The sequence below is a fragment of the Colobus angolensis genome, unplaced genomic scaffold (genome assembly GCF_000951035.1).
Source record: "Colobus angolensis palliatus isolate OR3802 unplaced genomic scaffold, Cang.pa_1.0 Scaffold285, whole genome shotgun sequence".
NCBI lineage: Eukaryota > Metazoa > Chordata > Mammalia > Primates > Cercopithecidae > Colobus > Colobus angolensis.
This window is the reverse complement of record NW_012116099.1, coordinates 487,452-511,018: the sequence shown is the minus strand read 5'-3', so window position 1 is coordinate 511,018 and position 23,567 is coordinate 487,452. Positions and strand designations below refer to the sequence as shown.

General features: G+C 38.6%; 1 protein-coding gene across 2 annotated transcripts in view; it reads right to left on the bottom strand.

The window, feature by feature from the left end:
* The window catches only part of PLCB4 (phospholipase C, beta 4), a 411,010-nt gene that overhangs the window by 90,811 nt on the left and 296,632 nt on the right, over window positions 1-23,567 (bottom strand). For both annotated transcript variants that reach the window (XM_011948853.1, XM_011948852.1), the window contains exons 9-17: window positions 22,590-22,671; window positions 21,484-21,584; window positions 20,781-20,838; window positions 13,743-13,851; window positions 9,179-9,389; window positions 7,681-7,774; window positions 5,266-5,345; window positions 4,609-4,693; window positions 1,510-1,600 (exon numbers count right to left, since the gene is read on the bottom strand). In XM_011948853.1, coding sequence (XP_011804243.1) covers window positions 1,510-1,600; window positions 4,609-4,693; window positions 5,266-5,345; window positions 7,681-7,774; window positions 9,179-9,389; window positions 13,743-13,851; window positions 20,781-20,838; window positions 21,484-21,584; window positions 22,590-22,671 — 911 coding nt within the window. The remainder of the gene's footprint in view (window positions 1-1,509; window positions 1,601-4,608; window positions 4,694-5,265; window positions 5,346-7,680; window positions 7,775-9,178; window positions 9,390-13,742; window positions 13,852-20,780; window positions 20,839-21,483; window positions 21,585-22,589; window positions 22,672-23,567) is intronic.

Sequence of the window (23,567 nt, the reverse complement as noted above, 5' to 3'; positions counted from 1 at the left end):
CCATAATTTGGAGAATCTGGCACAGATCAAGGTTTATGAACAGTCATGGGGAACTGACAGAAAATAGGCAGGTTGGCAACAAAACCTCAGGAAAAAAATATTTGCAACTGATTTAACCGGGATTATATCCTACTACGCAAAATAAGACTAATATTTTTCTATAAGTCAGAAAGATAAAGGTAAACGAAATAATAAAAATGGGAAAACATGTAGGGACAAACCACAAATCATAATATGCAAAAAACTAGTTATTAAAGACACACAAATAACAAAACCCCTAAGGTACTGATTTTTTTCTGAGTTGGATACACATTTAAAAATGGCCAACAGCCAGCATTAAGGATATTGGTGGGAAACAGGCACTCCTATATATGACTGGTGAAGAGTCTAAGTTGGTAGAACTTTCCTAAAAGAAAGCATAACAAACCATATCACAATATAAAACATGTATATGCTTTGGGTGAATAACTCTAATTGCACCAATTGATTTCAAGGAGAGGGTTGCATAAACATACAAAATAACATTCAAGCATGTTTACAGTAGTGAAAATCCATCAACTTGGGACTGGTTACATCATGCTATAATAAATGCATACAATTCTATATAATATATGTTAAATTCTATAGAGTGTTTCATACATTAGGATTAAAGTTAGTATGTAGATTTATATCCTGCTGATGTAAGTATACTTACCTGGTTAAATTTTAAAAATTAAAAATCAGTACCATTAATATGATCTCAATTATGTTAAAAATGTGGGTATATACCTAGACATGTACATTATGTACATCTGTCTATAGTATATGAATATGTGTATAATACATGTTAGTGCTGTTACTTTCTTACACTTTTCATTGTCTTGATTTTTCTATGGCATTATTGCTTTTGTAATAAAATAAACTGTCATTAACATAATTTAAAATTTTTCATTTAGAATACTTGGGGGAAAATGCAGTGTAACCATGCCAATATTTGATACCATTAATTCACTGAACTAAGATATACTCTGGAAGAAAATATTTTCAAGGAAATTATCCTGGGAGAATAAAAGGCAACATGACTATATAAAATCATTTGTCTCTAGATCTCTCTATTCACATATACACAGTCACACACTCTTATGTACCTAGTATCCCTAGATATGTCACAGGGGCAAACTGAAAAGGGAAACTTATGAGGACTTTAGAGTGTGTAATATTATAAAATGCTGGTTCATTGTATCTTGAGAAATTCTAAAATGCTTCTACTTTCCTCTCATTTTTCCTTGGGCCCCCTCCAGATTCTGACATATGAATATATAAATATGCTTTTCCTACTGCATAAATTAATTGATGTGGAAATTAAACTTAAATGGAAATGTGGCAATCTTGCTCTGAAAAGTACCTGTAACGTCACCCCTACACCCTTCCCCCCAAAATCAGTGGTTTTAAAATAAATTGAATTCTAAACAGCTGAAATGTCCACACGTGTTATACATGCTTCCTTATATATGTGTGTATTTCACTTACTTTTTTCAACTTCAGGTTTCAGCCGCTTGTTTTTTATGAGTATTTTTCTTTTGAGGTCATTGGGGGATGGCAAAGGCCTGCCTGGTTCAAGCTAGGGAGAAATAGAAAGAGCTGAATTAAGGAAGGGCTGTGCTTCTCCAATTCTCCTTCCCAGCCCAGGAGGAGGAGCCTGGGAGGCCTGGGAGTGATGTAACCCAACACCCACTAGATGGCAGGCGGCACAGCCTTCCGTTTTCACTCCCCAACCCAAGTTAGCATACTCATTCAGCTTTCCCTTAGACTAGTGCTGCAAACTTGAAATCCACATCGTTTCCAGAGGTGTGCAGAGCTGCTCCAACCTCCCCAGTGGAGCAGGGGCCTGGCCCAGGATGTGCGGGGGAGGGGTTCCTGCTCCCCTGAGGGCCTTGCACCTTTTAAGTATCTGGTAAAGTGCAAGGGACAATTGACGGCTGGGGTCAGAATTGGCTTTCCCAAGTTAGAGGCCCCCCTAGATCCCCCCAAGGGTCAGGCTTATGGCAAACCTGTCTGCTCAGTAGGCTGACCCAACCCTCAACACTTAAGATTGTGGTTTTGTGGGTTTGATAAGGGAATCAAGAAGAGAGCTGTTCCAATTCCTGGAATCTGAACTTGACTATAGCATCATTTGCTTAGATTCATATATGCAAAGGAGGTGTCCATGTATGCTATCACCTCTGATCTACAGAACCGTCCTGTATCTAGTCATCCATTTCCCATTCCTCTACCCATCTCTCTATATGCCCACCCACCCACCCTTCCACCCATCCATTCATTTTCAAAACTTGCTTTTATACTACTTATTATACGTAAGGCATTGTGCACTCATATGTCTGTCTCGCCTCCAATAAAACCCTTTGTTGAAATGCTGTCTCCTTCCAGCAGCCTGGTGTAAGGAAGATCACTGGCCCATTCCCCAGTGACCTCTCTTGTACCAGGGCACCTCCAACAAATAAAGCATCATAGGCCACTTTCTTTTCTAGTTATGTGTTCACGTTTGTGTCCTCCTCCCACTCCCAAGGTAGAAAGCACTTTAGCTCCAGGAGCAGGTCTTATTCCCATTTATATTACCTATGCTTCCCAAAACACCTGTCCTGTATTCAAAGGAGAACAGGGTCTAGAGGCAGGGAACATAAGGCCTATACATGCTGACTTCCTAGAACTAAATCAAATGGAAACACTTCAGCTATGAAGGGAAATATCCTCTCCATTTACATGGGATGTACACTGAGTAAATGACTTTATGACTTTACTTCATCCTGTTCACTTACATAGGGCAGACACCAAGTAACCAATGGAAACTTCTAGAGGTATTTAAACCCCAGAAAATTCTGTAACGAGGCTCTTGAGCCCCTCTGCTCAGGCCCCTCCCACCCTGTGGAGTGTACTTTCATTGTCAATAAATCTCTGCTTTTGTTGCTTCATTCTTTCCTTGCTTTGTTTGTGCATTTTGCCCAATTCTTTGTTCAAGATGCCAAGAACCTGGACACCCTTCAGCTGGAAAGAATATGTGCACATCACTTCACTAAGAATACAGTGATCTTTCCACAAAAGCAATCACCTTAACCCAATAAGGAAAATAAACAAAGGGCCTAGGTAAAAATAAATAAATAAAATAAATCAGAGCTGTTTCTTGTTTGGGTTCCCTTAGAAACAGCCTCAGAGAAAAGTATTATTGCACTGGGTCATCTACTTGGAAGGAAACTCCAAGAGAGGTGTGGGGAAGTGAGAAAAAGAAGACAGGCGGCCCATCAAGGGTGTGTTACCAAGCAAGTTATCACTGCAGCCAGCTGGAGCACGATTCTGCTGGGAAACCCTGGGAGGCAGAGAAGAGCAGGTGCTCAGGGTTATCCCACCTCAGGAGGGATGAAGCATGGGAGAGGGATGATAATTTCCTGGCACTGCTGGTCTATCTTTCATGTGTGGCAGAGCAGGCTCCAGTGACCAGAGCTCACTCTCAGGCAAGAAGCTGCGGATGTTGGCAGTGGAAAGTCAGGCCAGTGTTCAGGGAAACAGGAAGCACTGTAAGGATATGGGCAGGTCACCTGCAGCAACTGCTTCTGCAAGTTCAAGAGAAGAAGGAAAGGGGGCAAAGGATACAGATATCCTTGTCTCTCATATTTTTTTTCAGTTCCCATAGACATACTTCTGAAAAGAACCTCATTGTTAAACCACCTAAAGTGTTTACATGTAGTACAAAGCACCTTCTTGCTGTCATTTGCTGTGATGTTCTTATGCCACTACCTCAAGCTACCAGGTTTGAGCCCATCAGGTGCTGCTTGTCAATAGCAGGTCTTTCTACTTTGATTTCATTAGCTGCCTTGGAGCTTGTAACATCTTGTGACTGTGGATCTTAATCTCTTGGAGGTCATGGATCCTTATAAAAACATGATTAACTCTCTAGAATGAGTATATACAAAAAAAAATGCATGCAATTAGAATGAATTCATAGATCTCATAAAGTCTATCTATGGAGCACAGGTTAATGTTCTTCGCTTTATGAAGAAATTAGCAGGTGTAAAATGAAGTTCAAAATGCATGTGTAACATTGCCCAATGATTTATTTTGGAGTTAGGAACGTGAACTTCAGGATGCCATGACATCAATTCAGGGCACTTTCCACAGCATCAGGCTCCCACAGGTTCTGAATCCTGGGTGCATAGACAGTTCACCTGGAGGGCTTTTAAAACACCATGCTCAGGCCTGACCCTCCATCAATTCAATCAGTCTCCGAGTGGGGCCCTGGCACAGGTGTTTTTAACAGTTTTGCAGGTGATTCTAACATGTAACTGAAGTTGAGAATGACTGACCTGAATCTGGACTCTTGGCCTGGGTGCTTTATGAAATTTTAAGACTGAGATCTGAAAAACCGTAAGACCCAAAGATCCTCCAAATTAAATTGAACCAGATGTTTATTTTGTGTCTCTTTACATCCCTCTGAAGCATGATGTAAGCTTTCTGTACCAAAGAATTTAAATAAATATGAAGATCTTTAGCATTAGTCCTCCAGTACTACTTGACCCTTCAGAAAATTTCAAAACAAATCCATTCATGCTAGAAATATGGTTTGCTAAAAATACATACTGGATGTGATTCAAGCGCTTGTTTCAACAGGAGATCCCCAAATAGATCTTCGCAATATTTGGACATCTTGTACTGTTGATATTTGCTGGAGAGAAAAAAAGTGGCATTTGTAAATTCAAACACCCATTAACCGTCCAAGAATAAAAAGCACCCATTCCTAGGCAATTAAGATTCTCACTTGCAAAATGCACGATTGTCCTCTTAATGCTAATGTGAGATGTACCAAAAACTTTAACTGGTATAATTTTAAAAGACGGAGAAGGAGATTCTGTTCCAAAACTAAGAGCTGGAAAGAAGAATAAAAAATGTCTTTCAAGTTAATCAAGTCTGATTTCAAATATACTGCCACGTCTTCCAACTCAATGGAACTTTAAGGTGTCCCAATCTCTGAACTTTTGTTCAGACCAAGTATTTCTGAAACGCATTAAAATGATTTGGTTTGGTGGGGGCAAGACTGGTTTTCTTTTATTTTTTTATTATTTTTTTTTAATGTTTTTTGCTTTGCGAAGAGTAGGTGTCCTTGCTGGAGGATTATTTGAACTTGGTACTTCACGAAACAAACTACTCAACTATTTAAAAAGATGTAGAGCAGGAGTGGGCATTAGGGGTTAGGAAACAATACCACACAGAGACTTGAGGCAGAATGGATCATTATACCTGCAGTGATTTTCAAAGGAGAGAATTACAGGATATTCTGATGTGACAAATGCAGTTTCCTTGATGGCTTGAATTACATCCTTTAAAGACAAAAAAAAAAAAAATGTTAATGAGAGAAAACAGCAAAAAAATTAAGGCACTCAACACTATTCAGAGACTATTAATTGAGTCTTTCAGGAAGTCAGTTCCAGCAATTCAGACCTGGAGACCCCATCTATCTCGATACCTCTACAGGTTGAGTTCCCTGTGGTTATAGCCAGGGTGCAGTTAATGGTTAATGACAATTTTTAAGCTATCTTTTACTTCTCCAGAATTATGGTACTATTAACTTACAAGAGATTTCACCTAAGTGGCATGCCAGTTTCCGGCTTGTTAATCTGCCAAGCCAGGAGTTCAGAGTCCACCTTTCTTCTTGAGGAGCAGGTGATCTCTGACACAGAGGCTCTTACTCCAGACCACTGTATGACTCCTCCCCACCTCGTGCAGAAAACTGTGGGCAGTAACCTAAGGACTGTTGGAGGCTTTTACTGACTTTCCTCTGTGTTTGGAAATCAGTCTTGGGCTACACTTCATTAACTTGATGTAGACCTCTGTGTACTCATGTGACATTTACAGTAACCCTTGTTTCCTATTAGCGTGGTTACAAGGTCAGGGGAAGGGGTTCTGGTTGGTCAAGCAACATGTAAGTGATCCAGTAAAGTGTTCTGGACCCCCCATCTGTAACACAGAGCTTAGTTACAGAAAACAACATTTGAAGGATCTAAACATAATCTTCCCTTTTCACTATTCTCCATGAAATAGGAGAGGCCTTGCCTCTGCTTAGCTTGAGAAAGGAAGGTTTCAAACCAGCACTTCTACAACCAGAGCATCGTATTTGGTAAAAATCCCCAAATTCTTAGTGGTTTGTAGCTAATCACAGGGCAAATCTCATCATTCAGTTAATCAGAAAAATATTTCACAATAGTTATCTAGGCAAATCCATTTGACATGATAAAGCCCAAGGTTAGATAATCTTGAAATATTTTATTGAGGCATTCCTTATGGTAGTCATTTAGTTATTCTTCCTGGTTGTGCAAATTCATGGCTTCCCACTTGAATATACTCTTGGTACATATCAGGAAGTATTATCTTGAATTCATTGCTGGTCAAAACTCTTCAACATCTTGGCTAAGAGAAATACTATGCATAGCATCTAGACATCTGTGTGTGTGTGTGTGTGTGTGTGTGTGTATGTGTGTGTGTGTGTGTTTTGAAATAGAGTCTCACTCTGTTGCTGAGGCTGGAGAGCAATGGCATGATCTGGGCTCACTGCAACCTCCACCTCCCGGGTTCAAGCAATTCTCCTGCTTCCACCTCAGCTGGGATTACAGGTGCTCACTACCACACCAGCTAATTTTTGTATTTTTAGTAGAGATAGGGTTTTACCATGTTGGCCAGGCTGATCTCAAACTCCTGACGTCAAGTGATCCACCTGCCTCCACCTCCCAAAGTGGTGGGATTACAGGCGTGAGCCACCATGCCCAGTGGCACCTGTGTTGTTGAAAATACCCATGGTGATGTTTCACATGTAGGTGGAGGTGAGAACTGCTGTTCCTGGTGTTGTAATATCTATCCTGAGTTACACCAAACTGACAGACAGCTGTAGCTGACATTCGCCAACCACAGAATTTCATTCTTTTGATTTGTCTAACCTCATTATCTTATTCTCTTATTATTTTATTTATTTATTTATTGAGATGGAGTTTCGCTCTTGTTGCCCAGGCTAGAATGCAACAGTGCAATCTTGGCTCACTGCAACCTCCACCTCTCAGGTTCAAGCAATTCTCCTGCCTCAGCCTCCCGAGTAGCTGGGATTACAGACATGCATCACCATGACTGGCTAATTTTGCATTTTTGTTAGAGACAGGGTTTCTCCATGTTGGTCAGGCTGGTCTCCAACTTCCGACCTCAGGTGATCTGCCCGCCTCAGCTTCCCAAAGTGCTGGGATTACAGGCGTGAGCCACCACGCCCAGCCTGTCTTACTCGTATAGGCCCTATTTACCATCTATTTTATTCCTGTATTCTATTTATTTTTTTATGCCACCTTGAAGTCCTTTAGGAATAATGCGAAGTAAATAAGCAAATAAGTACATAACAAAAGGAGACACCGTTTTTAAGGTAAGTAAAACTAGGTAAACTCTGCCAGAGAAACCTTGTTACATAACACAGTCACCATTTGAAAGCAGGAAAAGTATCATGAAGGGGACATTCAGTGGAAAAGATCTTTGTCTTGACTTTTTCCTCAAGACTGAAAGAAGACAATATGAAGGTACAATGCTTGAGAAAATGAATCATTTGTTTTTTCTTCTCCATCTCCCTATTTCCTGCATTTTTACAGAGTTTGGAAAAGTCTGTGTAATTATTTTAAAAGTTACCTTAAAAAGGATATCTGTACACATTGCTTTTCCATGAGTTATTATTGGTTCTTGGTCTTCACCTTTTCCATCCCAGCAGTCAAGTTCAACACATCTAGGGACATAGTGAAGTTACAATATTGAAACTTTACAATAAAATAGTGTGTATACAAATTAAAAGAAAGACATCAAAATAAGTTGTTTTCTTACAGAAAAGAAAATTGAATAAGTAACCTGATTATTTCATGGCATATACAGGTAAAAACCACATTATACTCCTCATCTGGTTGGTATTAACAAAAAGGGATTGTCTGCGTGAGATTAAGAAACTTAAGAAATATAACAAGCATCATGGTTCGGGATGAAATCCGACTTGTGACAAAGCTGCAATAAGAGACAATTTGGGGGCCAGGTGTGGTGAGGCCGAGGCGGGCGGATCACTTGAGGTCAGGAGTTGGAGACCAGCCTGGCCAACATGGCAAAACCCTATCTCTACTAAAAATACAAAAATCAGCCAGGTGTGATGGCTACTTGGGAGGCTGTAATCCCAGCCACCTGGGAAGCTGAGGCATGAGAATTTCTTGAACCCAGGAGCGGAGGTTCCCGTGAGCCGACATCATGCCACTGCACTCCAGCCTGGGCAACAAAGTAAGACTCTGTCTCAATTGAAAAAAAAAAAAAAGACAATTTGGTTGGGGACAACTGGGAAATATGAATGTGGGCTGGGTTTTTGATAACATCAAAATTACTTCTAATTTTGATAGGCTGGATGATGTTACTTTGGCCATTCCAGAAAATGTTTAGTGATTCATACTCAAGTATTCAGAGAAAGTATGCAAATGGAAGTAGTAACACAGTTAATTTCTTTCAACGTATTTCCATATCCAAAAAAACAGTGAGTTAAAAAAAAAGTATTGTTTAATTGATAACCAAGAAAAAAAATCATAATGTAACTACATTTCTTATGTTTCACTTTCTTTTTGCCATAATGTAAACCTCAAATATTTGCCAGTTTCTATAAAACAAAACTATTTTCAATAATTTCTATTCTCAGAGAACTAAATTTTTAAAATTTACATCAAATAAAGCTAATTTACAAATGCCTATAATCAATGGCCAGTTAGCTCAATTGGTTAGAGCATGGAGCTAACAACAAGTACCTATAATCAACAGAAAACTCAACATGACTTCTTACAATATACATGTTTTCTAGTAAAGAAAAGTCTTTTTACAGTAAAGTCTTTTGGATGACTGTAGATCTTTTGAGGCTGGATCTTACAGGTTTTGCAAATGAACCAGACATGATGTGAAAGAATGAAACAAGTTCAACATGAGCCCAGTAGTTTTTCTGGAAGAGATATTGTCCTTTTCTCAAGGTTAAATGACCATGATAATCCATTAAAGGGAATAAACAAATGTCCTTTTCATCCTGATTACTATTTCCTATTTTTCAGAGAAAAGTAAATTAAACTAAAGGCCATCACACACAAAAAGCAAATTGCCATCTTGAGTTCCTCACCTGCAACCAGCCAGGAGAACCTGTCTGTACATTTCTACCGAAGACTTCCCGCCGAACTGTCTGCCAGTCAGATAAGTGTTATGGGAAGAACTGATGAAGTAGTGAGCCAGAGGATGGTCCATTTCTTGGTAAAGTTCTAAACGATCTAGGAAGACTGGGGCATTTTCATCTGACATCAGATATCTGCAAAACCCATCACTTGATATAAGGCCTAGGGGAAAAAGAACATCTTAGTAGCACTTGTAGCTCTGAAGATGCACATCTCATGTTTTATTCGTGGAAGTTGAGGCAGCTTAAATTATAAGGGTAAAAACTTCTTCATAGTCTCTTTCCCAAGAACCTTCATCTGTCAGAACTTGAATGAAATAAGAGAGTTGCACACTATAAGTAACATAATGAATTCCACAAACAAGTGGCATTTTGCTTTTACATCCATGATGACAGATGTACATGGTCCCCCAAGTTCAGAAACACAGCACTGGGGAGTTATGGTGACCAGGGGTCCACGGGACCTGTATCAAGTTCTGCTTTTGCTACTCACTCCTTTGGCTCCTGTGTCTCAGCTCCTTCTTCTGTCAATTGGGGAAAAAGACTGGCCCTATCTGACTTTCAAGATCATCATAATGGGAAATGAGAATAGATATGAGAGGTGCTCTTTAAAAATGGAAAATGTATTAATTATAAGACATTAGCCGGGCGCGGTGGCTCAAACCTGTAATCCCAGCACTTTGGGAGGCCGAGATGGGCGGATCACGAGGTCAGGAGATCGAGACCATCCTGGCTAACACGGTGAAACCCCGTCTCTATTAAAAAATACAAAAAATTAGCCGGGTGAGGTGGCGGGCGCCTGTAGTCCCAGCTACTGGGGAGGCTGAGGCAGGAGAATGGCGTGAACCCGGGAGGCGGAGCTTACAGTGAACTGAGATCCGGCCACTGCACTCCAGCCTGGGTGACAGAGCGAGACTCCGTCTCAAAAAAAAAAAAAAAAAAGACATTATTGTTCTCACTGAATTGGAAACGGGATTTTTCTCGGAGATGATGGCGCTTCTGAATTTAAATAATTCAGTTTTCACTTTTATCTAAAAGTCAGGTTATGGGACTGGTGAGAAGAGTATACAGTGGTCATTGAAACGTGGCCCCAAAAGGCACCCTTCATTTCAATCACAGCTTTCTGACATGAGGTAGAGCCCATGTGGTAACTACAGGAGTAACAATCAGTATTTACGCAACTTATAAATGGCTGATGCATCGACAGCTTCAACTTTTTGTTTTATTTAAGAACTTGCAAGTTATGAACTGATTTCAAGCTTACAGAAGTGTTCAGATGATAGCATAATGAATAGCCATGGACCTACACTAGTGTGGTCAGAGCTCAACATTTTGCCTTATTTGATTTACATTTTTGATTATTTGATTTACATTTAAAATAATACATAATTCTTGATGCCACTGAAGCATCCTGTATACCCCACCTCAATTCCATTCCATACCAGATAGATAACTACTACCCTAGTTTTGGTGTTTACACCCAAAATGGTTTTGCAATCTTACTACATATGCATTTATCCAAACAACAGGTAGTTTGGGCTGTTTTCAATTTTACATAAAAGCTACCCCACTGTGTGCATTTGCAACTTGCTATTTTTATCTTTATATACCAGTTATACAGGTAGATCTTGTTCATTTATTTTTCACTGAAGGCACAGAAGTCCATATATGAATATATCATAATTTATTATCCATTATTTGGTTGATGGATAGTTAGGTCACTTCTAATTAAAAATGAAAGTAGAAATTTGTATACCTCTCTCCTTGGGCACCTTCATTCATTCTAAAGAGCAAGTGCTTTTAGAGGCACCAGGATAGATGCAGTGATAGAAGAAACAGGTAAGCCTTGCCTTCATGAAACTCTCATATTATGAGTGACAGAAACAAATAAGTAAACAAATAACTATAATGTCAAAGAAATACTAGAAGGACAGAAAAAGCAGGAAGGAAGGTGATAAAGCATGACAGGATGCCGTGTTAAATATGGGCCAGTGAAAGCACTTCTGAGGTCACATACATATGTGAGGAGCAAGCCACACGCACACCCAGGAAACACCGGTCCAGGGAGAAGGATCAGCAAGTGCAAAGACCTTGATGCAGGTGTGTGCATGCCAACACCATTCAATGACAGCAAGACAGAGCAAGTGACCAAGGAAAAATGTAGCTTGAAATGAAGTTGGAGATGGAGCCAAAGGCTATATCAGTTGGGCTTTGGTCCTCACTAAGTGCTTTAGATTTTATTCTAAATGTGTTGGGAAGCCTTTGGAGGGCTTCGAAGGGTGGAATAACATGATTAGATTTGGTTTTAAAAGATTTACTCTGGCTGCTGTGTGGAGCATAAATTGTACGGCACTGAGTAGGAAGGAGAAGGCGTTGCCTGGAGAGGGATGATGAAGGCTTGGATAGTCAGTGATGCTGGAGATAGTGAGAAGTGATTTATTTAGGATTTCTTTTGAGGCTGGATCTTACAGGTTTTGCAAATGAACCAGACATGATGTGAAAGAATGAAACAAGTTCAATATGAGCCCAGTGGTTTTGACTGGGTAAATAATGGTACTATTTTATAGGCTTCGAAAGGAACAGATCTAGGGGTAGGAAGGATCAAAATATGTTGTATATATACATTGGAAATGCCCATTCAGCATCCAAATGGAGAGTTCTACTACAGGTCTGTAGTGTAAGCTGGAGGTTAGGATTGGAGAGTTTAATAGAAGAAATGTAAAGCCATTGGCTTGGATGAGCTCAGGTACACAGTGAGTAGAGATGGAGCAGAGATCTGAGAACTGTGCCATTCTGGCATCCAGAGTTTGGGAAATGTAGGAGAGATTCTCTAGGGTACATACCTAGCAGTGAAAATGCTGGGCTGTATAAGAGGCATATTTTTCACTTTATAAACTGTTGCCAAAATATTCCCCAAGATGGTTGTACCAATGTAGGGTCTTACCAGAAGTTTATAAGAATGGCTTTGTACTGCATTCTCACCCACACTTGAAAATGACAGACATTAAAATTTCCATCATTTGTGAAATGGTCAAGCTACCCTTTTTGATGTGTCAATGGTCACCTCACAGTCCTTTAAAACTTAGAAGGAGTTTGGAAGTAAACAAGGACACACCTCAATCATGACATTTATCACACTGCCACAGAATTGTTGAATTACTTGTCTTTCTCCTTGAACAGATGGCAACTGCCTTCAAGGTTGGGGACATTTCTTATTGTTTTGAATTCCTAGCATCTGGCACAGTGCTTGGCACCCAGTCAGCTCTCTACGAACTTCAAAGAATGAAGGTAGGGAAGGGAAACACTAACCAAATTACTGCATGATGCCCACCACCTTACAAGAAGGGAAAATGAGGCCCCAGGAGGCTAGTTCCTAGCTCAAGGTCACAGGGAAGTGACAAGAATCATATCACCTCCTGCCACTGCAAAGTGTTAGATTTTCTACCAAGTTGTACCATCCTTTGCTGTAATCATAAGCAATGTGAATAAATTATGGTATTCAGAATATTGACAGAGAGGGAAGGAATGAAGCATTCTTGCAAAACAGGTATCTTCAGCCATAGCAGAAAGTGTAAATGTACAATTACAACCAAACAGAAAACTACTGGGCTTGGAAAAATATCAGGGGTGAAATCATGGAGTGCAGAGGGCCAGGCATATCTCTAAAGAGGATCCAGATAACATATAGACCATTCAGCCACACTCACTGGCATTAGATATAAAGAAAAATATATATTCTAAAAAGGAGGAAACTGAGGCCTTGAGATTCATGGACATATGGGACTGATGGAACTTGAACCTTCATCTCTTTAAATTCTCCACTGAGACATAAGACCAAAGGCTCTAGCTCAGGTACCCTCAGCTCTCCCTCCCATGTTCTACAGGCATTTCTCACTGCTATGGGACTGATTTTAAAATTTCTCCCCATGCCTTTCCTTTGACAAATATTTGAGCGAACAACTCTTTGTTTCCAAAGTTTCTTTGAAAGGGGCCAAGGTCCAGAAACACCAGCAATTAGCTAAGGCGATTCCTATTTAACTTCATATTAATTGTATTTATCTTTCATACCAGAGGTCAAATGAGCAGTGAGAGGGCATATCAAATCACATATTAAATTTATTTGGCTTGGCAAAACAAAAGGGAGAAAAAGAAGACATGTAAGTTTTTATATGACAGAAATTATTTTCAAAGATTGCAAGTAGAGATTGTATTGGTTGTTTTAATATTTCAAGCAGTATGCAATAATATAATCTAATATAAGAAAGTACATGGGGAAATATCACTATAATATATTTAATAATACAATAAATTTCACAATATACTTCAGTCAACATGGGCTAATTCTGATAAAAGCTAAAATATATACGAACTTAAGAGAAGAAAAAAAAAATCAGTCATCAATCCACGGCTCTAGGGAGTTCCAAAGCATTTACAGATATCTTTAAAGAAACCAAGGCTTTAAAAGTTGCATATTTTCTTGTTTTAAAGAAAAAAAGTCCTTTTTCATGTTTATTACCTTTTTTCTTCAAATCTTCATCAGGTTCATACATCTCAATGATCTGCATTGCCCTTTTGGCATCATAAAATGGAAATAAAATTTCATTCAATCGAGGATCTCGTTGATGCTATGATAAGAAAATAACTCCATTTAGGTTGCTATTTCTTGGCCTTGAGGCATTAGACATTACTAAGTTTATAATTTATAAAATAAAGTATATCTAGACTATCATATTTATAATTACAAAGATAGGACTTCACTGCCTTCCTGCCTTTCTCTTTAAAATACACTTCAAAAAGTCCAAATTTGGGAGTACTTTGGGTTAGTCTCCCTGAACTAGAGAAAGAGAGAATGTATTTTTCCCCTTCAAAAGTTGAAGGACACGTAATACAGTGTGCATGTCAATTGTACTGTCTTCCAGTTCCCACACAACGGGGAAGACATTTGGCATAAATGTCTATAAAATGTGAGGTCAAAATATTTTTAAAAAGCAAACACCAACCCCCAAAAATAGTTCAAATAAATAGGTAATATACTAATTTAAGTGCCCCTCCAAAACCCCAAAAGCAGTAACAACAAAAATCCTAATGTTACACAGGCAAACATCATCTCATTTTCATAACAGCTTTCTACATCAATCCATGATTTCTTGGGCCCTCAACAGATTTCATTTTCTTGAGTAACTATGTTTTTCAAAATGAACCAATTGCAATGATGAAAATTAATCAGCACAAGCATATTTACAAGCTATAAACAATATAGAATTCTCTGGGCAGAGGGTCCATGAATGATTACAGGACTTAAAAGGTTGGTGACATTACTGTTTTCAAATCGACACCTAAGGAGCTCCTGCTATGACATGAGGCACCAGGAGCAATGCTGTCCCTGCAGTGATGTCATCCTAACTTCATGGCAATGATGAAAAATCCAGTTTACTAACTGACTCAGCTCCAGTCGTGTGTGTGTGTGTGTGTGTGTGTAGGCAGTGGGTCCAGTAAACTTCCTTTCTGTTCACTAAGGATTAGAGGACAGCACTGTGTGCCCGGTCATCCCTTATATAAATAAATGAATACATGAATAAATAAAGCAAACTTCAATGGAATAATGACAGATAAGCAGATGTGAGCAAAACCTGGTCAGTGAAGAGGACCTTGGTGACAACTCTTTACCCAAATATATGCACAGACTGAAAAACATTGTTGGAAAGTTATTTAAAAAGCAACTGTTACGAGTTCATATGGATTTCCCTTCCCTATTTGTTTTGGAATGGGCATTGGAAAAGTGAGCTATACACAGAATGAATGCTTTTGGCCAACAGAGCACTTGGATGTCATTTCCTCATGCATACGGGGCCCAGCCTTTCTGGGTCCCCTTCTCCCCTACTGAATTAAGAGCATTAACTCATAAGGAATCAATATCAAATTTCATCAACTTATCCCAATGAAGCATGCTTCTGTTGTAATCTAAAAAATTATGGCTCACAACAGCTCACATTCACGCATATGCTAGAACAGAAACTTATATTAACAGCAGGCCTCAAGGCCACCAGGAACAAAAGTTATGGGATATGCAGAGAAAGAAGATTGTGAGGTAGACCATGGAATGCCAGGCAAGTGAAGGCATGCTACACTTTGTTCAGGAAACTGATGCCATCATGCAATGGAGCCCACTACTCAAGGAAACAAGGTGCTCCATCCTTCTGGTGAGAATGCATTGTTTTAAAAACAAACAAACTGACAACAACAAAAAACCCATCTTTCTAGGCACATCCCTTCTCACATCTCCATAAATAATACCATGGAAGAAGATGAATACAGGATGAAAAAGGTCCTTTCCAGACCCCAGCACTGTTATGTTCATAGTTGGCCACTTTATTTCTCTTCCTTATTAAAATTAAGTTTTTTTAAAAAAATATGTTTGTTGGTAAATATTCTGAACTCAGCGAGATGATGGGGCAAATCCATATGAATTAAAAAATGAGGGAAAAGGGAAAAGGGGATTCAGCTACAGGAGAGAAAAGAGAAAAAATTAGGAAAGGAGAGAAAACTCAGACATTTTTGTGCATTTTAAAATATACATGCATTTGTATATTCTGACAAGGTACTACCTGAGGTGTCATCTGTGGATGGCAGCATCAGCCTCACCAACACCTGGCAACTTGCTAGAAATGCAGCTTCTCAGGTCCCTCCCTAGATCTACTGAATCTACTGATCTCTGGGGTGGAACCCATTAATCTGTGTTTTTCATAAGACTTCTGAGTAATTCTGATGTGCTCAAGTATAAGAATCACTTTACCTAACATATAAAGGTAGGCATTTTAACATAGTTGCATATCAGTAAAAAGAAAAGTACCTAAGTCCCAGAAGGATAGAAGAATGTTCAGTATTTCAGATGTCCTCCCAATTAAACACTTATTAAAATTTAGTCAGAGGGTATGATATTCATTAGACCATCCTGCCTATGAGAAGCCAAAGCCAGGAAAACCACGTCCTAAAATAGATGTATCATATTCTGAAAATTACATTCGCAGCAAACAAGCATGAAGCACAGACAATGTGAAATTGCATTTGTCTTTGCTTCTGCTCCACTAGATAACAATCTTCAGCTCTCCCTAAAACCTTCATGCTTCAAAAAGGTAGCATAAGGCAATCTGGGTAATCCAAAGGAAAGGAAACAAATGTAAGATTTACATTAGAGTCAGAAAACTATTATTTTCATATGAAGAAACAAGAGGAGAAGGATCATTTCCAGCTGATCTCACAGTAATAAGGCTGTGGTAGAGTTCAACAGAGACACAAGCACAGTGAGGTGAATGCTTCACATCTCTGAGGAATCCACAGTTTTCAGTTAGGATTTGGGGAAACAAAGTACTCAGGTTATTCACCCCATGGTATCCAGTACTTTGTAAAATGAGATTCTAAATGACTTCCAAAAAGAGGTCACAGAACTGTGTCCAAGTAAGTAAGGAGGAGATGAACAGAACTCCAGTATTATGTCCTTACTGGTACTGAGAAGAGGCATCATCTGGCTTCAATCCAAGTAGCACTGGGAGAGATGAATGTTGACGTAAATAATATTTTTTAAATATAGAAGGAATAATTGGCAAGGATAAGCTAATTCATAAGACTAAATACCCTCCTTCTCTCTCTGCCTATGCATTTAAAGCATAAAGATTTTGTAAAAGGAAAGAGATCCTGGGTCCTTTTAAAATATTCTTTCATCTGCAAAAAGAAAAAAGTCAGGTTGAACCCTGCTGTGATCCTATGATATGTGTGAGGAAGAGGGACGATTACCAGCAACAAGAAAGTAAAGCTACTTCTTGATTCCTGTGGACCTTTTTCCTCTCTTTCTTATTTTGATCTCTCTCTCCTGCCCTCCACCCATCTCCCGATTCTACAGGACCCTAGTTATCATCTTTGTAAGAAGTCAAACAGAGAATGAAGGTAAAACTAAAAATCAATTTTGCTTCTCATTAGGAATAGGGAAAGGGAGGTAAAACTAACCAAAGCCAAGAGATTTTAACTAGTCTTGCCACATACAAGCAATTGAGCTAATAGTAGTGTCTCACCATGTGGCAGCTCACATTAAGTGCCTCTGCCATCCCTCCTGGACTCTAGTTTGCTATTTTCATAATATAGGCAAAGAAGATTTCTCTCAGTCCATTGGATGAGACTAAGAGACATAGATGTGGCAAAATTTTAGCTCTGAGTGGTGGATTCCTATGGCTAAATTCTTAAGTGGAGAATAACAGAAGGTGTACCTCACTCTCATATTCTTCTCACTCACACTAAACATTCCAAGGAGGAATCCAGTAATCCACTAGGATGGTGCTTTACAAACTTGAACGTGCAGATAAATCACCTGGAGATCCTGTTAAATTCAGACTCTGACTCAGGAGGTCTTGGTGGGACCCAAGACTCTGCATTTCTAATAAGCTCCCAAGGGGTGCCGATGCTCCCGGTCCACGGATCACACTTTGGGGAGCAACGAACAAGGAGATACTGAGAAGCCAATGAGGAGTTAGGTCTAAAGCTACTACTGAAAAGCTAGTCAGTGTTGATTGCATGGATAGGGAGGAGGTCACCCTATAGGGTGAACAAAGCAGTAAATGCACTATATATATGTATAGTCTCTCCTCTCCTTGCAGCCCCCTGAAGATACACATTAGTATATGAACAAAAACTTTCATAGAAAGAGTGAAGGGATTTACCAGTTGGAAGGTGGTAGGAGCCAGCATGTCTTTTGCTAATATAAATGGGACTTAGGTTTTCCTACTATCTATTCTAACTGGTTAATGGCAGTGTATGTGCGTCTCCTGGTTTTTTGCTTTGCTCATTGTTTCTCTGGTTACCTTGCTGAACTCTCTAATTACTTCAAAGAGTTTTTCCGTTGAATTGTTTATATCAGGGTAGACAATCAGCATCTGCAAATGACACTAGGACCCTGTCCTTTCCAGTGTTCATGGGACTTGCTTATTTTTTATTTTTTATCTTTTTGTCTCATTATAGGAACCAGTGGACTGGAAAAACTTGAAATGTTTTCAAGTAAAATAAACATTGTATTGTACTCAAAGGATTTAAAAGTAGAGGCATCTGTTTGATATGTGGGGTAGTATTTGCTCTTTCTTGCATCAGTGCATTTACACTTTAGTTAACATAGTTTCTAAAGTGCAACCTTTATAAATTTGAAGCCATTGAACCTTCACAAGGAGCCCTCACAGGGGCTTCCAATGCAGTGTTGGACACTGGCTTGTTGAGACTACGTGGCTAAGGCATTTTGAAAATGTTTAGGTTTAAACTTTTGGAGTCATAGACTCTTACATTCTAATGCCCATTCTTTCTTGAGTGAGCTCTCTCTGTCTCCTTTTGAAGTTGTTCTGCCCAAGGGGTGTTGTTGATTTTGGAGAGGTAAGAGGGTCCAGGGTAGGACTCAAAAGAGGGGGTGCAAGGAACAGGTAGAATGTTCTCTATGTTTGACAAGCCTTCAAGCAGACATTCAAGTTTTTTGTCTAGTTCTTCCAGTTGAGTTCACTAGGATAGAAAAGGAAGACATTCAGGGTAGACACTTGGATTAAAAATAAAGGCTATAGACCTTCCTGAGCAGTCTTACAGTCTCTATGATCTAAAGAAATCTAGAATCACACTGATTCCATCAGTCATACCCCAAAATTTAAGGTGCTTCCTTAATGTGAATAAGACATCAAATAGAAGGAAACACTATTAAAAAAAAAAGAATGCTATTGTCTACTGTAATAGTGAGGGATAAAAGGTTGACAAATAATAAATACTTTAAGAAAGAATCTGAATGGCAGAACAAGAAAGTATGGATGATGATATTTTTAAAAAATTATATGTTATGTCTAAGAATTACAGGAGTGACTATTGGGAACACCAACAAAAACAATGCATAAAAGGAAATGCATCAGATAAGAGCCTATAAATACTGCACCTATCCTCAGGACCTCAGAGTTGTTTCATCCTTTGAACAGTGAAATGCAGCATTAAGGTCTCTGTAACGTTTAATAGAGGGCTTCATCCCAAAGAGCACAAGAGACCTTGTCTTGGGAAGTGGCAAACTGAAGATGTGGAAGATTTTCTCCTTTACACTAAACTGTCTTCCCTCTTCACCTCACCAAACCTAAGATGATCAGTGAACCAAAGTGCATGAAGAAGCCAAGGGACATAAAACAAAACAAAACAAGAAACCAAAAAACAAAAGGCAGAAGAGGGGGAAGGGGTTAAAGAAACAAAACAAGGCAATTTAACTTCTGAGCAGCTGTGACATAAGAATGTGGATAATATCTGGGTAAAGATTATGAACATTGTATTTATATGACTAAAAACCAGTGGAGTGGAAAAACTTGAAATGTTTTCAAGTAAAATGAACACTGTATTGTACATGAAGGATTATTTGAGAGGCATCTGTCTAATATGTGGGGTAGGACTTTCTCTTTCTTGCATCAGTGCATTTACACTTTAGTTCACATAGTTTCTAAAGTGCAACCTTTCTAAATTTGAAGTCAGTGAACCTTCACAAGGAAAAAAAAGAAGATGTAATTTGTCTCTATGAAGTGGCAAATTAAGGTCTGCCTTTTTATCTTTTCTTAAGATAATACCTTTTATCTGTCATGATACCGTCTTTTCTGGCATTTTCTCTTTATATGGTATAATGATTAACTTAAATTATTTTGAAACAAAAGCATATTGTCCATCCTTCACTTAAACTCTTATTAACGTGTTAGAAAAAGAAGTGAATTTTCCATTTTGGATTAACAAGAGTCTTGATGGGTTTCACTGAAGGGAAAACTTTTTTTGCTTGTGTGAAGAAAAAAGTAGTTCATTTTAGTTGTAATAAAAGTTGCAAACTTTTTTTGTTCTAAAATATTTTTCTCTTGTGCTCAAGCAAATTTTATCAACCAGTTTTGGTTGTTAAGTTAATCACATTCTAAAATTAGCTCTGAGTTTGTTATAAAAAGAAAAAGTACAAATTTAACCTGCAATCCTATTGGCCTAAAACTCAATATATTTTCACCCAGGAACTCAAGTGTTTTGCTTGTTGTCAAAATATTCTATTTGAGCCAACATATTTTTCTTACATGCAATCCATTAAAAGACAAAAATAAAGCTTTCCAGTCCATGCAAAGGTATGAGATAAAGTTAGCAATGGAGAATCCAACTACAGTGTAGTAAACTCAATCCATTCTCTTTCTATTTAATGAGATCAGTAGAAAAAAAAGTACCTTAAATATCATCTTGCAAAAACAAAGACACATTTACTTAAATGAATATAATATACAATTCACACATACACACAGAACCAGAGCTACATATAACAGCCAGAAACCAACAAAAAGCGGTGTGCAAAGCCAACGTGAAGAAAGCACATGAACACACAGGGCAGCAGCTGATTTTTGCACCTGGTAAAGCCATAATGGAAAGATCAGCAGGTCAGAAGCAAAGCGAATAAGGGCATATGATGCAGGCATGCAATGAGGACACCAGAGAAGGCAAGCCACTGCACACAGACTTTATGGAGTTAATGTATGAAAAAGCTTACTTCATTTAGAAAGCTCACTAATTGGTCTACCGTTAAATAATCAGTTTTGTCTCCATTGCTGAAAAGAAATTTATTAGAAAAAGTAAGTTTTTGTATATGATGCTACAGGAGGTACGATTTACATGTTGACATTTGTTGATGATAATTCTAAACTTATTTTCTAACCCTGCAGTAGTGGTGAATTCTTAAAATGGCCAGAGACTGTTCGTAAGGGGAGAAAAATAAAACAACAACAACAACAAAAGAAAGAAAACACTCCCACTAGGTCACAGAAAATATCTGCAATTTTTTTTTTTTTTTTTTTACCATTTTCAGAAGATGTTATTTCAAAAACAACATGTAAGTCATCCATTTGAAATAATTGGAATGAATGAACTTTTCAAAAACATATTAACATTCCAAATTGAATCTAGTTAGTTCACATAATGGGTTAATACCTAAAGGAGCAGGTTAAAATTGTAGGTAGTTAGTAAAGCCAATGCAAAAAAAAAAGTTCCAGGTGCTGCAATTAATGTATGTAAAAGTTTCTCAAAAACTCAGAGTGAACTTTTACACTGATAACCTATGGGGTGAAAAATGTAACCCTGACTAGATATTCCTAGATACTACCAACATACTATATTAAAATAGGACAAAAACGTTTTAAAAATAAAAAAGGACAGTAATAATATTTATATGACACTTCCGCATATGCGGAACTTACATTTTTTTGAAAAGATCTTCTATATCTGTCCGAGGACAAATCTTTTGTGTCAGTTCATAGAACTTTTCGTAAGTAAATGCCGTGGGCTCAATTTCATCATTCTGTAAGGAATAAAATCATGTTATGAATCACAGAACCTTTCTTCCCTTGGAGGGTGAGAATCTACAGGGTCATGAAGCAAGGTGAAGACCACTTGGACTCAGGGCCTTCATCTCTGATTCCTGCTGACAGAAGCCAGGAGGCCAACTTGCAGGCACTGCCAGGCCATCTCCCTAAAAAACAGTGCGTGTACATCAGTGTTTCTAGTTATCACACTGCCAGATTCTGTGTGTGTGAACACCTGGCTACAGCTGGGCTTGCTCTGGGAAATACCCCAAAGAACGAATATAAACATTTCCTCCAACTCACCTTGAGGGAGAAAAGTGTCTGCCTGAGGGATGCTGAATAAATCAAGCCCAAGGTTTAATTATGCTTATTTAGTGAATTTTCGCAAGACCACGTGAAGGGGCTTAGGGTAACCATGTAAGATTTTACTTTTCATACTGAAATTTATATTTCAAATAGGACTTATTAAAATAGTACTAGGCTTCAATCTTTCTTGAAGTCAATAAATTAATTTCAATTATTTTAAATTTGAAGGGCCATGAATACAAATGGTGTGGGGAGAGATGCTTCACAAAATATTGCACAACCATCTTGTAGAATTGAATTTATTAGTTACTTATTCATGCTAATGTTGTGCCTGGTTGAGGCAGTGTTGGTGAGCTTCTCTAAAATAAACTGTGTAACACAGCGAGCTGGTCTTCATTTCTTTTTCTTAAGAAAGGTAACAAAAATCATTTGAAGCAAACTATTTACATTTTTAGAGATTTAGGTTAAAATGCCCAGGAAACAAAAGGAAGGAAGGGAGGAAGGAGAGGAGGGAGGGAGAGAGAAAGGGAGAAGGAGGAAGAAGAAAGAAAAGAAAATTAACTGTACTATATGTCACTGACATATAATTCCAAATCTAATTGAGATCAGTTTAATATAAATAATCTAGCTCATTACATATGAGAAGATAAATAAACAAAATGGTTTTAGAAACACATTGTTAAGTTAATGAATACCTTTCCACTGGGAAGACCTAACTCCTTGAGTGCTTGAAAGATCACCTTTTCTGTTTTCCCCGATGCAAAGGTTCTAGTAATACTAGGGCAGAAAAGAAAGAAAGACACATTAGAGTTATTGTTCATTATGCTTTCTCTGATGCAAAGATCCAGGTCCTACTATGGAGAGTGAGACTAGGGTAAAAGGAAAAGGAGAATAAAATTACTTCTCATTTGCTGATGTTTTTCATTTCCCAAACTAGTTCCTCCAGTGTCCCTCTGGTTCCCGGAGCTAGTTATGCTAGTGATGCAACTTGAATCTAAGACCAGGGGTCCCCTGGTGCTTGGGAGAACAAGGGGCAAGGGGCACTGGAGGGACACACATTTATTTTTTATTTTTTTATTATACTTTAAGTTCTAGGGTACATGTGCACAAGGTGCAGGTTTGTTACATATGTATACATGTGCCATGTTGGTGTGCTGCACCCATTAAGTCATCATTTACATTAGGTATATCTTCTAATGCTATCCCTACCCCTCCTGTCACCCCATGATAGGCTCCGGTGTGTGATGTTCCCCTTCATGTGTCCAAGTGTTCTCACTGTTCAATTCCTGCCTATGAGTGATGGTTTCCAGCTTCATCCATGTCCCTGCAAAGGACATGAACTCATCTTTTTTTACGGCTGCATAGTATTCCATGGTGTATATGTGCCACATTTTCTTAATCCAGTCTATCATTGATGGACATTTGGGTTGGTTCCAAGTCTTTGTTATTGTGAATAGTGCCACAACAAACATGCGTGTGCATGTGTCTTTACAGCAGCATGATTTATAATCCTTTGGGTATATACCCTGTAATAGCATGGCTGGGTCAAATGGTATTTCTAGTTCTAGATCCTTGAACAATCGCCACACTGTCTTCCACAATGGTTGAACTAGTTTACAGTCCCACCAACAGTGTAAAAGTGTTCCTATTTCTCCACATCCTCTCCAGCACCT